The 15,657-nt window shown below is 48.3% G+C and overlaps 1 protein-coding gene across 1 annotated transcript in view; it reads right to left on the reverse strand.

Annotated features, from left to right (window-relative positions):
• Window positions 1-15,657, reverse strand: part of PIK3C2B (phosphatidylinositol-4-phosphate 3-kinase, catalytic subunit type 2 beta) — an 86,064-nt gene that overhangs the window by 15,190 nt on the left and 55,217 nt on the right. The window contains exons 22-31 of the mRNA XM_010854253.1: window positions 14,963-15,055; window positions 14,023-14,152; window positions 10,062-10,198; window positions 5,557-5,726; window positions 4,939-5,095; window positions 4,531-4,640; window positions 3,427-3,628; window positions 2,878-3,002; window positions 1,724-1,841; window positions 387-468 (exon numbers count right to left, since the gene is read on the reverse strand). Of these exons, the coding sequence (XP_010852555.1) occupies window positions 387-468; window positions 1,724-1,841; window positions 2,878-3,002; window positions 3,427-3,628; window positions 4,531-4,640; window positions 4,939-5,095; window positions 5,557-5,726; window positions 10,062-10,198; window positions 14,023-14,152; window positions 14,963-15,055 (1,324 nt within the window). The remainder of the gene's footprint in view (window positions 1-386; window positions 469-1,723; window positions 1,842-2,877; window positions 3,003-3,426; window positions 3,629-4,530; window positions 4,641-4,938; window positions 5,096-5,556; window positions 5,727-10,061; window positions 10,199-14,022; window positions 14,153-14,962; window positions 15,056-15,657) is intronic.

A 15,657-nucleotide genomic window follows, 5' to 3' on the forward strand; every position in this document is an offset into this window, starting at 1 on the left:
AGAAGGACTGATGCTGCAGCTCCAGTACTTTGACCACCTGATGCAAAGGACTGCCTCATTAAAAAAGACCCTGATTCTGAGGAAGACTGCAGGCAGGAGGAGAAGGGGAAGGGCAGCTCCAGTACTTTGACCACCTGATGCAAAGAACTGCCTCATTAAAAAAGACCCTGATTCTGAGGAAGACTGCAGGCAGGAGGAGAAGGGGAAGGCAGAGGATGAGACGGTTGGATGGTGTCATCGACTCAATGGACATGAGCTTGAGCAAACTCTGGGAGATGGTGCAGGACAGAGAAGCACGCAGTCCATGGGGTCACAGAGTCAGACACGACTGACTGAACAACAACAAGAGGGAAGCTGGCAGAAATGTCACAGCGACAGCACCATACCTGAGGACTTGGGAGCCAGGCTGCTGCCTGCCGTCTTCTCATCCCTGGGCAGGGGGTGGAAGAAGGTGTACACCAAATCACACTGGAACAGAATCAGAAAACAGGGTCATTCCTCAGTAAGACAATGGCACAAGGAAGAAAGGAACTCGTCAACATTAAGAGAGACTTACAAAATGTGATAACCAAACGTAATATGCAGTTCTTATTTGGGTCATGGCTCAAAAACACCAACTGTTTAAAGAATTTCGGAGACGACAGGGAAATTCTAAATGTGGGCTAAGAGTTGGGTGGTGTTAACAGCGGTCCAGTTACGTAAAATTATGTTCTCGATTTTTAGAGATGCACAGTATTTAGGGGTAGAATGTCATGATGCCTTTGACTTTAAAATATTTCAGAAAAAACAGATGAAGCAAACATGGCAAAAAAAATAACGCCTGTTTAGGTGATGAATATATAGGTATTCATTATACTGTTTCTCTATTTTTCTGTATGTTTGAAAGTTCCCATATAAAAAAGTTTTGAAAAAAAGGAAGCAAATAAAAGTATTCACATCAACTCAAAAGCAGTCTGTCCTTGGCATTCCCTGGCAGGCAAGTGGTTAGGACTCAGAGCGTTCACTGCCTGGTCCCAGGCTCAATCCCTAGCTTAAGCCAGCCTTGGACAAGGACTATAAATTCTACTTTTGAGAATGTTTCCTAAGCAATTAGGGAAACAAAAGCTAAAATGTGTGACAATACCCACTCTAGCATTAATAGTGAAAAGGTGGGGAGGGGCATGATCTAAATATCTTTCAAGAGGTGAATGGTTAAAGAGATGGTATTGCAAGTCAGTGTATTAACTTGGCATAGATATTTAAAGTTACGCTAACTATAAACACTTCAGTAAAAATAAAAAACCACTATAAAACTGTAAAAGTCACATTTATATATGGCCAGATAGGAAGGAAACATGGAAATGGGGTTAGACGGTTTTTTAGGGTCATGGGACTCCTGATGACTCTCTGTCTTTATGACCATTATAAAACCAAATTATAACACCATTTGTTTAAAAGAAAAATTCAGGTGGTGCACATACTCAGCTTGTTCAGAAACCTTCCATTTCCTCAGGCTCCTGCTTAGCACAAGCACTGTGTGATGGCAGCTGACACGGATCTGTGTCTCCGTGTGCCCGGCTGCGTGTCTGGGTGTCACGTTTCTGCGTGCAGCTCAGTGGGGTTGGTGCCACGACCCACTGCCCTCCCCCATCCCCGGACAGGCCCAGAAAACGCAAGCGCGCCTCGGTCCACACTCCCCACCCCTCAGCGGCGCCAGGCCGGGCAGGGACTGAGGGCCACCCACCTCGGCCACCTCCGGGGCCGCGTGGACCAAGTGCCAGATGTATCCGTTTAGCTCCTCCCGGCGCCGCTCGGCCCCTGCCTCTCCTCGCGAGCGGCCAATCACGAAGCGACTGGGGAAGCTGGCGGCCGGTGAAAAGATGGTGAAAAAAGGAAGCAATAGCCTTTAGTCCCATTCCACTTTCATTTTCAGCCACCTGATCCGCATTTCTCCCTGGCCTCCCTCCCCAGGGACCTCTCCCCTACTCCATGCCTCCCCCGGCTCCCCAGGTCTGTGCCGAGGACCCATGCGCAGTATCTCCCGCTGGACGATTCCACAGACCACAGAAGAGAAAACCAAAGTGCTGAGCAGAGCACTACAGCTGCCCAGAAGTGCTCAGGCAGCTCTGGAGCCTCCAGTTTTCCTCATCATGGTACAAATTCTATTTGAAAATCTGCTCCTTAAAATTGTTGTAAAACTCATCTAACATAAAATTTACTGTCTTACCCATTTGTAAGTGTACAGTTTAGAGTTACGCACACTCACACTGTGATGTAACCATGATCACCATCCCTCTCCAGTCTTTTCCTCTTGCGAAACTGAAGCTCTGTACCTATTAAGCACCTCCCCGTTTGCTCCCTCCCCCTGGCAACCCCCATTCTACTTGCTGTTTTTATGAATGTGACTACTCTAGGTACTTCATATAAGTGGAATCATGCAGTATAGTAATATTCCATTTTGTATATACACCACATTTTCTTTATATATTTCAAAAACACTTTTACTCTTTAGAAGATTAGACACTTCAAAACATCTTCAGACGCCAACAATCCCCTGCCTTTAGACCCAGTTTGCTGTCCTGGCCTGGAGAATCCCAGGGACGGGGGAGCCTGTTGGGCCGCCATCTACGGGGTCGCACAGAGTCGGACACGACTGAAGCAACTTAGCAGCAGCAGCAGCAGCTGCCCTGGCAGGTGCGCCCAGGCTTGTTTTTGAGGCTGGAGGAAGACCACTTGAGAGCCTCAGAAGCGCATGGCCAGCAGGGGGAGCGCTTGTCATCACACATGGCCAGTTAAGAAAACCGAGGACGCAGGTCTTGACTCCCAAGGGCCGTGCTGCCCAGCCCCTGGCTGCCCTCCCCGCTACCCCGCAGTGCAGAGAGCAGGCAGAGCACTTACCTGGGCAAGAGGGAAGAAGGGAAGAGCAGCCGCAGCTTATTGTGTAACTCTTGGAACTCCTCAAATGTCCGCTGGATGTAAGCGGCCTCGTGAGCATTCTCTCGCATCACCTTTACCACGTAAATCTGCAAAGCCCAAATCTTAGTGAACACCCTCGGCCAAACCAATGAAGAGGGCACGTGAGGGGACAGAGGGTGCGTGTGTGTGTGTGTGTGTGTGTGTGTTGGAAGAGTTATGCGTTCCAGAAGGAAGAGGATAAAAATGTCTCTAATGGAGACGAAGATAATATACCTATGCAGGAAAATGAAAGCAAAGATTCACAAGAATCCTTAGTTCACAAGACCCTTGGCTCAGAGGGAACAGCCATCCAACTCAGGTCCTTGACTGTAGGCAGGCCACTTGGGCAGGGGAGGGGAAAGGGCCTGCAACTGCCCCCAGCGCAGGGTGCTCAGTCAGCTCCAGCACCCACAGTGTGGAAGGAAAGAAACAGAACCGCAACAAGCTGGGTGGCAGGGCGCAGGAGAGAGTCAAACTGGAGCAGACACTTACATAGCCCTTGTTGGGGTGGAAGACCTTCTCGTGGCGACAGAGAAATACATCGCTTATGCGGCCTGAGCTCTTGAGAGTGTGTGTTCGTGGAGCAAAGGAGAGGGTCAGCCGATCATCTGAGCCTAAAAACTTCATCTGAGCCAGGTTATGAATAAAAAAATTGAGCTTTGTGGCTACACTGCCAAGGCTGGACTCTATCAACCTGCAGAAGGATGGGAAGAAAAGGTTGCAACCACAGACCCAAGTCGCCACTGCCTGGGCAGAGCTGTATCTCAAGGAATATCACCCAACACCTGAGGCTAACACGCAGCTCAGATCAGATCATTTCCCCTGTGTGCTAGCCTTATAAGGACATGACTGCACACAATGATCTGAATACAGTTTACTCCTGTGGATCTTGGGGGTCTCATCTCCCCTCACTGCCCACCTGGGCCAAAGACGGTTAATCCACAGTAGGAAGGAACTGTGGGACGCCACCGTGGGGTCACCACGTGAAAGTCTAAATACTGTTGTCAAACTGAGTTTCAGCTTCAGTACAGCGGATCCCCACCAAACAAAACCCAACACAGAGACTTTAGTTCCGAAGGAAAGGTACTGTATTAGCCCCAGAGAAAATTTAACTCGCTAACTTCCCAATAGGGTACATAATAAAATGGACAAAACCGTAGACATTAATTAGTACATAGGCACTTTCCTGCTTTCGTGCATAACGTGTCTAAAAACATCCAATATGGGAAAATGGAACCATGAAATTCCATGTTCTGACAAGGGGGAGGGTCCTGATCGAGAGAGCTAAAAACTATTACAAAATCCCTACTGTACATGGCCCCACAGACAACGTCCTTGCCCACGACCTGGTGAGAACGCAAGCGGGGGATCGCAATACCTCCGCGTAAAGGTTGGCACCCAAGTACAGGTGGGAGACTGAGCCTGAGAGAAGTAAAACGAGTTACCCAAGTCAGACAACTGACCCGTGCTGTCAACTCTAAGCTCTGCCACCAGAGCAAAGCCTCTCCCGTCTCCCTAGCCCAGCTCCTCCCCATCAAGCAGCCTGGAAATTACCTACCCAGGACGGGCAGCACTGTTTCGTATGCAGCGTCTCACCTGGTGAAGTAGGTAGTGGCATTGGCCTCCGTGTCCTGAGGCCTCAGGGCATCGTACACGTACTTGAGGTCTTCCAGGTCTGAGAGTTCAGGGATCCCACAGGACAACATCTAGAAGAGCAAAGAGGAGAGGGTGTCTGTAACGACCAGGAATTCAGCATTTTCTACAGCTTCGCTCCCTAACCCTTCCAGAGGGTGGTAGAGAGATGCAGTGGGCAGCGGCTGGCAGGCCACAGGAGCTGGGGGGTCGGGAGCAGGAAGTCAGACACCAGCAGACACCACCAGGTGGCCTGGGCCCTGCCTTTATCTCGGGCTCAGAGAAGCAGATCTCCAGAAGCAAGATGGGGAGTCTTAAAAATGGTGTCAGATGATAAGAAGGAGGGGTTCAGAAAGGGATGGAGCTCCTCACCAGGCCCAGAAGGTTGAGGAAGAGGTGGGTGTGCTTGCGAATGAGGTTGTAGGCTTGGCAGCAAAGGTCAACAAAATCATGGAAGCGGCTGGAAGGCTTGTCACCCCCGTTGATGACATACGCCATGTCCGAGGTGAAGACAAAGGGGGCGCGGTCCCTGAGCCAAGGGGAACACACAGGCAGAAGGTCAGCACGAAGGAGGGGGCTCACCGTGTGGGCTGTCGGGGGAGCGTCCCCTCATCCCTCAAAACCTGCGTGACACTGGATCCACGGGCTCCTCCAACACTGTTTCTTTTCCCACTTTAACCTCAGAAGATCCCCAGACACATCGTTCACTGGTCCCTTGCCTGTGAGCTAGTGATGTCCCCCGGGTATCTGGTTTCTTTTGGCTGTGGTCTGGGCTCGTTTCCTTTGCTCAGCCCTCAGCAGGCAGGCAGAGGGCTGGTCCCTGCCTTCTTCTGCAAGGCCTCAGTGCTCTCTTCCTCAGAGCCGCTCAACCCAGGGGCCACACTCTGCAGTGTGCGGGACTTCTCCCATCGTGGGCTTGTGTTCCAGCTCTGAACCATTTCCGCTGACCTCCCGGGCCTATGCACATGCTGGCTTCAGGGCGCTACTTACCGCTTGATGTTGCCGAACATCTGGGCATGGCCCAGGAAGCGGCCGAAATCTATGTGGAACATGTGGCCAGTCGTCTTCAGCATGATGTTGTCGTTGTGTCGGTCACAGATGCCCAGGACATAGGTGGCCACACAGCAGCCGGCACAGGAGTAGATGAAGTTCTCTACAGCCTGAGGGGATGGCACGCAGACGGCAGGATGTAAAGCTGGTGCGCAGGGACCCCAGGGGCAAAACCAGGCTGACCCAAGCCCGCCCTGACCCTCTCCCAGGAGCCCAGGGGCTCTCACATCTGCCTATTCAGCCTTCATCACACACTGACATACACACTGAGGCACACGGAAGCTTGTCCTGAATCTTATGGGGCAAAAAGGAGACGGGACATATATACACACATATATCCACTATCCGCAATATATCCATTATCTGCAATACACGGAAACTGGTTGGAAGGACAATGGACTGATTCAGGAGCCCAGGCTTGACCAGCCCAGAATCAGGCAGGCTTGATGTTTACAACTTTCCCGCCTGGTTGTGGTGACCTTAACTCAAGCACAGCACCGAGGCAGCAGACTCAAAGGTCCCCTCCTGATCCTGCTCAGAATTCTTCTGTCCGTCTCCTCATCCCTAATAGAGCTCCCATTTCCGGTGTTCTTGGTAACCAATAAATGCTAATCTACTTAAATGCGCTTCACTCCAAGGAAGAGCTGAGGGAGTTTTAACACTTCTAGAGGGTGTTTTAAGCTTGAAAATCAGACATCTTTAGTTGGTAAAATGTGTTAGAGCTATTTCTGAGTTTAAAGCAGGAGGGGGAGGAGTAAGGGGTTGGATCTACCTTATTTTATCTGGTTAATATCTGCCCCCTTATCTGTCTTTGCAGTAAAAATGTATGGAAATCGTGAATGGACACTTTTCATCCTCCAAATCTTCTTTGGGAGGTTCAGAGAATTCTTAAGACCTCAAGAAAGACTCCTGAGCAGAGGCCACAGCTTTCAGAGCCAAGCAGGAAACTGGGCATGAGAGAAAGTTTCCCAGCTATAGGACATGCCCTCGCCACCTCCCTCTGCAAATTTCTACCCAGCCTTCAGGGACCTTCCTGAGTTTCCAGACCCTCCCAGCCCGCACAGACGCTGATCCCCTACAGGCACCAACACTCACTCAGAGTTCAGTACTCTCCCTTTCCCAGGGCCCAGGGATCCTATCTCCCAGCAGCCTCTTGGCTGCTCCACAGGCCTATTTCAAAATACAGAAATCTCCCAGCTACTTGTTAAATTAAACCAGATGACTAATCCCTAGGAAGTTAAGAATAGAAAGTTTGTGAAGAACTCACAGAATGTACGTTCTGGGAAAAAAAAAAGATGACTTCTATGATAGGGAAATACGTAACTGAAAAGAAACCGCTCAATAACCCATCAACTCTCAGTCTTGACCATCCCTACCTACCTGTCTTCCTGTCACAGGTATTTCTGCTACTTGAAATGTATCTTGTTTTGACTTACGAAGCAGCTATATGCCTATACTATATCACAGAGTAAATGACTAAAGTCTCCTCACCTGATTATACAGGGTGTTAGCTGCTTACTTGGAGAAGGCAATAGCACCCCACTCCAGTACTCTTGCCTGGAAAATCCCATGGGTGGAGGAGCCTGGAAGGCTGCAGTCCATGGGGTCGCTGAGGGTCGGACATGACTGAGCGACTTCACTTTTCACTTTCACGCATTGGAGAAGGAAATGGCAACCCACTCCAGTGTTCTTGCCTGGAGAATCCCAGGGACGGGACATCCTGGTGGGCTGCTGTCTATGAGGTCGCACAGAGTCGGACATGACTGAAGTGACTCAGCAGCAGCAGCTGCTTACTGGCAGGAAGTCTCAAAGTATAAAGAAAGCACTCCTGATTTAAGGGGTTTCATGTGTAAGATGGGGGTACTCTGTTTGCTGAGTAGGTGGCCAAGCGACAAGCATCTCTAGCACTTCCCTCCTGGAAGGCACCATAAGAAACCACCAGCATCATCCTAGTAGGAGGCTAGAGAGCTGGGAGTGACCTTTAAAAGACTGATAATAAACACTGAGATGCTGAGTTAATTTCTCTCTGTGTGTATTCTTGTTGTACAAACTTCTATTAACATTTATTATGACTCTTTATTACATTGGCAAGGAGTAATCACAATTCCAACACCAAGTACAGTGCCTGTCTATGGTGGCTATCTAATACCTGAAAAATACATGTTAGTATAAATAGTATATGGAGTCGAGGGAGGGTGGAAACAATATTACTTCTTTCCAAAGGTAGAGGACCTTAACATTCACAACATAGAGGAAGTGGGTTTGGAGGGATGGGGAAAGGGAGAAAGGGCTTTCCTGGCAAAGGGAACACAACCGTCTAAAGGAATCTAGGAAATGGAAGTGGCTGCCTAAGCTACAAGATAAGTGACCGTAAGACCAGGAGGCGCAGAGGAGGAGACCACAGGGGTCGGCAGGGCTGGGTTACAGAAGGCTTTGCAGCAGTGTCGTGGACAGGGAGGCACAGTGGAGGAGACCACAGGGGTCGGCGGGGCTGGGTTACAGAAGGCTTTGCAGCAGTGTCGTGGACGGGGAGGCGCAGTGGAGGAGACCACAGGGGTCGGCGGGGCTGGGTTACAGAAGGCTTTGCAGCAGTGTCGTGGACGATAAGCTCATCTCTTAGGACACAAGGAGTCTTTGAAGAACAGAGAGCAAAGGAGTGATATTAGCAGTTTACACTTTATTTTAAAAGCCTCAGAAATCAAGCAGAGAATGATAATGGGAAGAGGAGAGGCATTCCAGTGGTTCAGGGGGCAGACAGCAACCGGCTGAAAGAAGTGGTGAGAAGTAAGACAGAGTCAAGAGGCCTCTGGGGAACAGAATCAACAGGGCTCGGTAAAGCAGAGTGGAGGCATGAAGACTTCTGGCTCAGACCTCCCTGGCGATCCAATGGTTAAGGTTAAGAATTCACCTGTCAATGCAGGGGACACAGACTCGAGGCCTCATCTGGGAAGACTCCACATGCCGCGGGGCAACTAAGCCCAAGTGCCACAGCTCCTGAGCCTGTGCTCCAGAGCCCGCCCATTGCAGCTGCTGAAGACCACGTGCCCTAGAGCCTGGCTCTGCAGCCAGAGAAGCCCACGCACAGCAATGGAGACCCAGTACAGCGTAAAGCTAAGTGAAGTAAAATAAAAAGCAGAAGTCTCATGGCTCTGTCTTGGGAGACCACACAGAGAGTGTTATCACCCAGGAAACTCACCAAAACCAGGTTTCAAGAGGACAAAGAGAGTCAGAAAGCTCAGTTTTGACTTGAGTTTGACACACAGGTCAACACAAGCAGAGGTCCAGCAATCGGGCGGGGAGAGGGAAGAGGGAATGGCTCTGGAAGTCATCAGCAAGGGGGGATAAAGTAACAGGAGATGATGAACTGGCCCAAGAAGAGTACAAAGAGCTCAGCAGGCCAGGAATTAAACCCTGGGGAACGCAAACACTCACAGCCTTGGAAGACCATCTAATTACATGTTCACTAAACAACATTCTGATTATAATTTGGCTGCCCATGTAGGTTCTCCCTGAGGGATAAAAGGCACTGGTCAAGAAAAGTCAGTATATATAGATCCCCATAAATTAGCATTCTGGTTTAAGGTCATTCTCTTAGGAGCGTGGTGATTATGACTTACTCTCTCTCCCTTAAACATGATTGACCCAGAGGCAAGAGCCATGAAGCTGTGGACCAGCCACAAAACCCAGCAGGTCACCAAGCCCTACCACCCAGGAAAGCCCCTCCCGAGGAAAGTCAACTACCTTTTCCATCATCTCTGTGTCATTATCTACCCTCAACCCTGCATGCCACAAACCAACTCCATAACTGGGAACAACTGAATGAACCTTAATTCACATCTATGAAAAAGAGGAGTTGGATAAAATAGATATCCAATGGTAATTTGCTGTATGACTCGGGGAACTCAAACAGAGGCTCTGTAATGACCTAGAGGGGTGGGATGGGGAGATGGGAGGGAGGTTCAAGAGGGAGTGGACATATGTACACCTATGGCTGATTCATGTTGATGTTTGCCAGAAAACAACAAAATTCTGTAAAGCAATTATCCTTCAATTAAAAAAATAAATTAATTAAAAGAGGAGATGGATAAAATGATCTCTTAAGTTCCTTCCAACTCTTGTTCTCCAAAGCATCACTGGACTCCTCAGAAGGCACAGGAGGACCTGAATAGGACCCATGACTGAAACAGCACCCTTTCCTCCAAACTCAGTCTACCAGAGGAATTTAGGGAAGGGTTCCCAGCTGGATACCAGAGGATGTGCTTGGTCAGCTTACATCGGGCATGTGACCCCCCTCTAGACACCGGGAGGCACCAGTCCACCGAGTGTTTCTTCCCTCCCAGCACAGCTGAGCCACCTTCGCTGTGCACATGCAGGCCTTGGGGGAACACGGCAGGGCGCCAGGCCACAAGCATCCCACCCCAGCCTCACCCCCTCTCCAGCCCTACCTTCTCATACTCGTCCTCCCCAGGGTTGTGCTTCTGCAGCCAGTCGGCGAGGGGCCGGTCCTTAAAGGAACCGGTCACCCCATGCTCCACCTGGATCTTGCGCAGGGTCTCAGAGTTGGGGATCATCTCCACCATCCCTGTGAGGGGAGACACCGAGTCACTCTCCAGTGCAGAGAAAAGACATCTGTCAGGAGAGGACTACAAGAGCTTTGCTGGATGTGTCCCTATAAATTAAGCCCTAGGACATTTGGACAAACTTTAATGATAAGGGGGAAGATCAACCTTATACCTAAAGCAACTAGAGAAAGAACAAACAAAACCCAAAGTTAGCAGAAAGAAGGAAGTCATAAAAATCAGGGCAGAGATAAAATAGAAATGAAGAAAACAATAGCAAAAATCAATGAAGCGAAAGGCTCGTTCTTTGAGAAGACAAGCAAAATTGATAAATCTTTAGCCAGATTCATCAAGGAAAACAGTGAGGTGATTCAAATCAAGAAAATTAGAAATAAAAAAGGAAAAATTACACCACAGAAATACAGCAGGTCATAAGCAACTACTACAAGGAACTATATGCCAACAAAATGGACAACATGGGAGAAATGAACAAATTCTTAGAAAGGTACAACTTTCCAAGACTGAACGAGGAAGAAATAGAAAATACAAACAGATCAATCACAAGTAATGAAACTGAAACTGCAATTTAAAATCTTTTAACAAAAGCCCATGACCAGATGGCTTCACAGGCGAATTCTATCAAACATGTAGAGAAGAGCTAACACCCATCCTTCTCAAACTCTTCCAAATAACTGTAGAGAAAGGAACACTACCAAGCTCATTTTACAAGGCCACCATCACTCTGATAAAAAATCAGACAGAGATGTCACAAAAATGAAAATTACAAGCCAGAATCAATGATGAACACTGATGCAAAAATCCTCAACAAAATACTAGCAAACAGAATCCAACAACATGTTAAAAGGATCACACACCATGATCAAGTGGGATTTTTATCTCAGGGATGCAAGGATTCTTCAATATATGCAAACCAATCAATGTGTTACATTATATTAACAAAGAAGAAAAACCATATGATCATCTTAATAGATGCAGAAACAGCTTTTGACAAAATTCAACACTGATTTATTATAAAAACTCTCCAGAAAGTGGCCATAGAGGGAACCTACCTCAACATAATAAAGGCCAAATATGACAAGCCCATAGCAAACATCATTCTCACTGGCGAAAACCTGAAAGCATTTCCCCTGAGATCAGGAATAAGACCAGGATGTCCACTCTTGCCACTATTTTTGTCCACACTGGCAACACAGTTTTGGAAGTCCTAGCCATGGCAGTCAGAGAAGGAAAAGAAAAGGAATCCAAATTGGAAAAGAAGTAAAACTTCTTTTTCACTTCTTAAAAAAGAAGTAAAAATTCGCCTGTGAATTCATCAATGGATCTGGTAAACCTGCAGGATACAAAAGTAATGCACAGAAAGATCCTGCATTAGTGTTTAGATTCCTAAACACTAACAACAAAAGATCAGAAAGAGAAGTTGAGGAAATAATCCCATTTATCACTGCAACAAAAAGAACAGGAATAAACCTACTCAAGGGGGCAACACACCTGTGCTTAGAAAACTGTAAGATACTGATGAAAGAAATGACAGGTGACACAGACAGATGGAGAGATACACCCTGTTCTCGGATTAGAAGAATCAATACTGTGAAAATGACTTTACTACCCGAAAGCAATCTACAGAATCAATGCAATCACTATCAAATTACCGACAACATTTTTCACAGAATCAGAACAAAAAGTTTGACAATTTGTATGGACACACAAAAGACCCCAAATAGTCAAAGCAATCTTGAGAAAGAAAAATGGAGCTGGAGGAATCAGGTTCCCTGACTTCAGGCCCAGAGATTAAACCCACACACCTAGGGTCACCTAATCTATGACAAAGAAGGCAAGAATATACAACGGTGAAAAGACAGTTTCTTTCAATAATTGGCACCGGGAAAACTAGAGAGTTACATGTTAAAGAATGAAATTAGAACACTGAAGACCATACACAAAAATAAATTCAAAATGAATTAAAGATCTAAATGTAAGACTGGACAAAATGCTTAGAGAAAAACACAGGAAGAACACTCTTTGACATAAATCACAGCAAGATCTTTTTTGACCCACTTCCTAGAGTAATGAAACTAAAAACAGAAAGAAATAAATGGGCTCTAACCAAACTTAAAAGCTTTTGCACCGCAAAGAAAACCATAAATGAGATGAAAAGACAACCCTCAGAATGGGAGAAAGTATTTGCAAACAAAGCAACTGAGAAGGGATTTATCTCCAAAATATTCAAAAGGGCTCATACAGCTCAATATCAAAAAGACAAACAACCCAATCAAAAAATGGGCAGAAGACCTACATAGGTATTTCTCCAAAGAAGACATACAGATGGCCTAGAGGTACCTGAAAAGATGCTCAGCGCCACTAGTTATTAGAGAACTGTGGATCAAAGCCAGAATGAGGTCTCATCTCACACTGGTCAAAGATAAAAAAACCTACAATCAATCAAGGCTGGACAGGGCATAAAAAGGGAATCCTCCTACACTGCGGGTGGGAAGTCAATTGACACAACCACTATGAAAACAGTATGGAGGTTCCATATGACCCAGTAAGCCCACTACTGGGCATATGACCTGAGAAAATCATAATTCAAGAAGACACACGTGTCCCAACGTTCATCGCAGCACTATTTACAATAATCAGGACACGGACACAACCTAAATGTCCATTAACAGATGAACGGGTAAAGAAGATGTGGGACGGATACACAACGGAAAGCTGCTCAACCATAAAAAGGAACGAAACTGGGTCATTCGTAGAGAAGTGGATGGACCTGGAGCCTGTCATACAGAAGGAAGTAGATCAGAAAGAGAAAAACAGATGTATAATAAGGCATATTTGTGGAATCTAGAAAAATGGCACAGATGAGCCTGTTTGCAGGGCAGAAACACACACAGACACAGAATGGAGGTGGCAGGGGACGACCTGGGGCCTGGACAGACACGCACACTGCCGTGTGTAAAGCAGAGAGCCAGTGCGAGCTGCTGGACAGCACAAGGAGCTCAGCTCAGGGCTCTGTGCCGACCTAGAAGGAGGAATGAGGGGCCGGGGGAGGGAAGACTGAGAGGGGGTATACGTATACATGCGGCACAGTACTGTGCAGAATTATAGCTCAATCAAAAAATATATATATACTAAGGGGAAAGATGTTCCCCTGCTTTCATATTCCACACTGTGACTCTGTGGTCTCCCCAGCTCACAGCCATAATCTTTTATTGTTTTAATTTTTATTATGGGATTTCCAAATACATGTAAGAGTAAAGAAATCGTATCATGAAGTCACACATAACCATCACCCAGTTTCAAAAATTATCAACACTTTGCTAATTTTGTTTCATCTATTTCAATCACCCAGCCCTGCTTCCCTCTTCTCACCTCCAGCCTCCTCCTGCCTCAATCCCATCTGGAGTATTTTTAAGTAAATCCCATACATGTCATTTCACTCATAAGTATTCCAAGTATAACTAACAAGGATATAATTCTGGCATTAAATCTAAAAATTTAACATTCTTTAATCTGATCTGATCTAGCCCAATCTATATGAAAATTTCCCACAACTGTCTGAAAAAATATCTTTCCACAGTTGGGTCTGTTAGAATCAGAATCCAAAGTCTACACAGTATACATGGTTGCTATGTCTCCAAGTCTGCTTTATTTTATGTCTCTCTGCCTTCATTTTTATGCTGTTCCATAGCTTCTAACGGAATAATCCTGCCCTTTTCATTTTCCTGGAGAAGCACAAAGTTCATGTTAAGGAACAGCAGAAGGGCATTAAGCAAGGACACCCCCCACAGCAGCTGCCCAGCCATCACCCCACCCACCCCTGACTGACCTCTCCCCCGGCCGGTGGAGAAGCAGCGGAAGATGACCATGCGCATGTCCAGGCCCTCCTGGACCCAGATCTTGCTCATGATGCGGATCATCTGCAGGGTCAGCATGTCCTGGCGAAGGTCGTCCCCACACTGGATGAAGGAAGACAGTGACCAGGACCACCTCGCTCACCTCCCCCAGCTCACACCAGGCCCCAGCTCCCCCAGGAGGGCAACCGCGGCCCAGACTACAGAGGCCAGGCACTGCCCGGTTCCCCACCTCAGCCTTGGACCTGCTCACCCAGCTCCCACCAGGCCAGACACCAGAGAGGGGCCAACAGCTACACTTTATCCCTGCGCTACTGTGGTCTTTGCCCGACCCCACACCCCCATCTGAAGCCAAGTCTGGGGCCCTTCCTTCATGCAGCCCTCCTAACCATCCAAGTCAAGTTTACACCTCGGTGGAGCTTACATACAGCACATGGATGTGACTAAGCCGTGCTCATGCCTTTCATTCCCCCCTGGACTGTGTGCTCTGAGGCTATATCTATTCCTCAGAATCAGGGATGGACCAGTTAGAGGGACCTCAAGATTCATCTAAGTCCAACCTGTACCTGATACATGAATCTCCCCCTCAGCATGCCTGTCACAGTCATTCAGCCTGAAAACCCGGGACAAGCAGGGTAGCACCTTATCCGCTCCCTTGCTGGCCTTCTAGAAAACACTTCTGACACAGGCTGTCAGCTGCCTCCCTGTACATTCCAACACTGTTCCTAGTTCTCTGGGCCCACACACAGTCCATCTGTTTCCTCTTTCAGCCGATAGTCTTTCATGCACTATAGCAGCAGCATGAGCGCGATTAGTAGGACGAGAAGGGCCCTGAGGCTGTTCCTGCCCCCCCTTGGACTCCCTCCTCTCCTCTCTACTGCCTACACCCCACCAGGCTCGAGAGGGGGTCCTCACCTTGAAGATGACACGGATGTTCTCGCCCAGTGGGTCCACGTTTTGGAAGGAGAGCTTGAGGGGAACGGCGTTGGAGTTGAAGTAGGAACAGTCCTGCCGCCGTCGAGAGGGTAGTGGTGAGGGTCAGGCCGGCCCAGCCCAGGCGGGAAAGTGGCCGCCCCAGTGCTGCAGCAGCGGCCGCTCACCGTTTCCCCAGGCCTTTGCGGGCCCACCCTCCTCTGCCTTCCTGTCGCCCTCACCCCGTCTAGTGTGTTAGGGCTTCAGCTGCTACGCCTGACCTCCTACCCCTCCCGTTCACTCCACTGCTCCACTGCATGACTGCTGGCAATCAGGTGTCCCGTCTATACTCTCCTCTAAAACGGGGCTCACAGTACTGACTTCAGGAGAGTGGTGAGGGTGAAACCTGACATCAAAGGGAAGCACCGAGAACACCGCGGGGCACAGGGGAGGGCTGGACAGACGACAGACCGCCAGCGGGCCTTCAGCCTCGGCATCACCACGACAGAGCCTGACCCAGCCACACTTAGGCCCACACACACTCACCCCACACACACACACCCCACCACAGACTTAACCCCACCACACACACCCCCCCCACCACACACCACACACCCACACCACACACCACACACCCACACCACATACCACAAACTTACCCACAACACACACTCACCCACACCACATACCACACACCC

Source organism: Bison bison, unplaced genomic scaffold (genome assembly GCF_000754665.1).
Source record: "Bison bison bison isolate TAMUID 2011002044 unplaced genomic scaffold, Bison_UMD1.0 scf7180017864338, whole genome shotgun sequence".
Taxonomy (NCBI): Eukaryota; Metazoa; Chordata; class Mammalia; order Artiodactyla; family Bovidae; genus Bison; species Bison bison.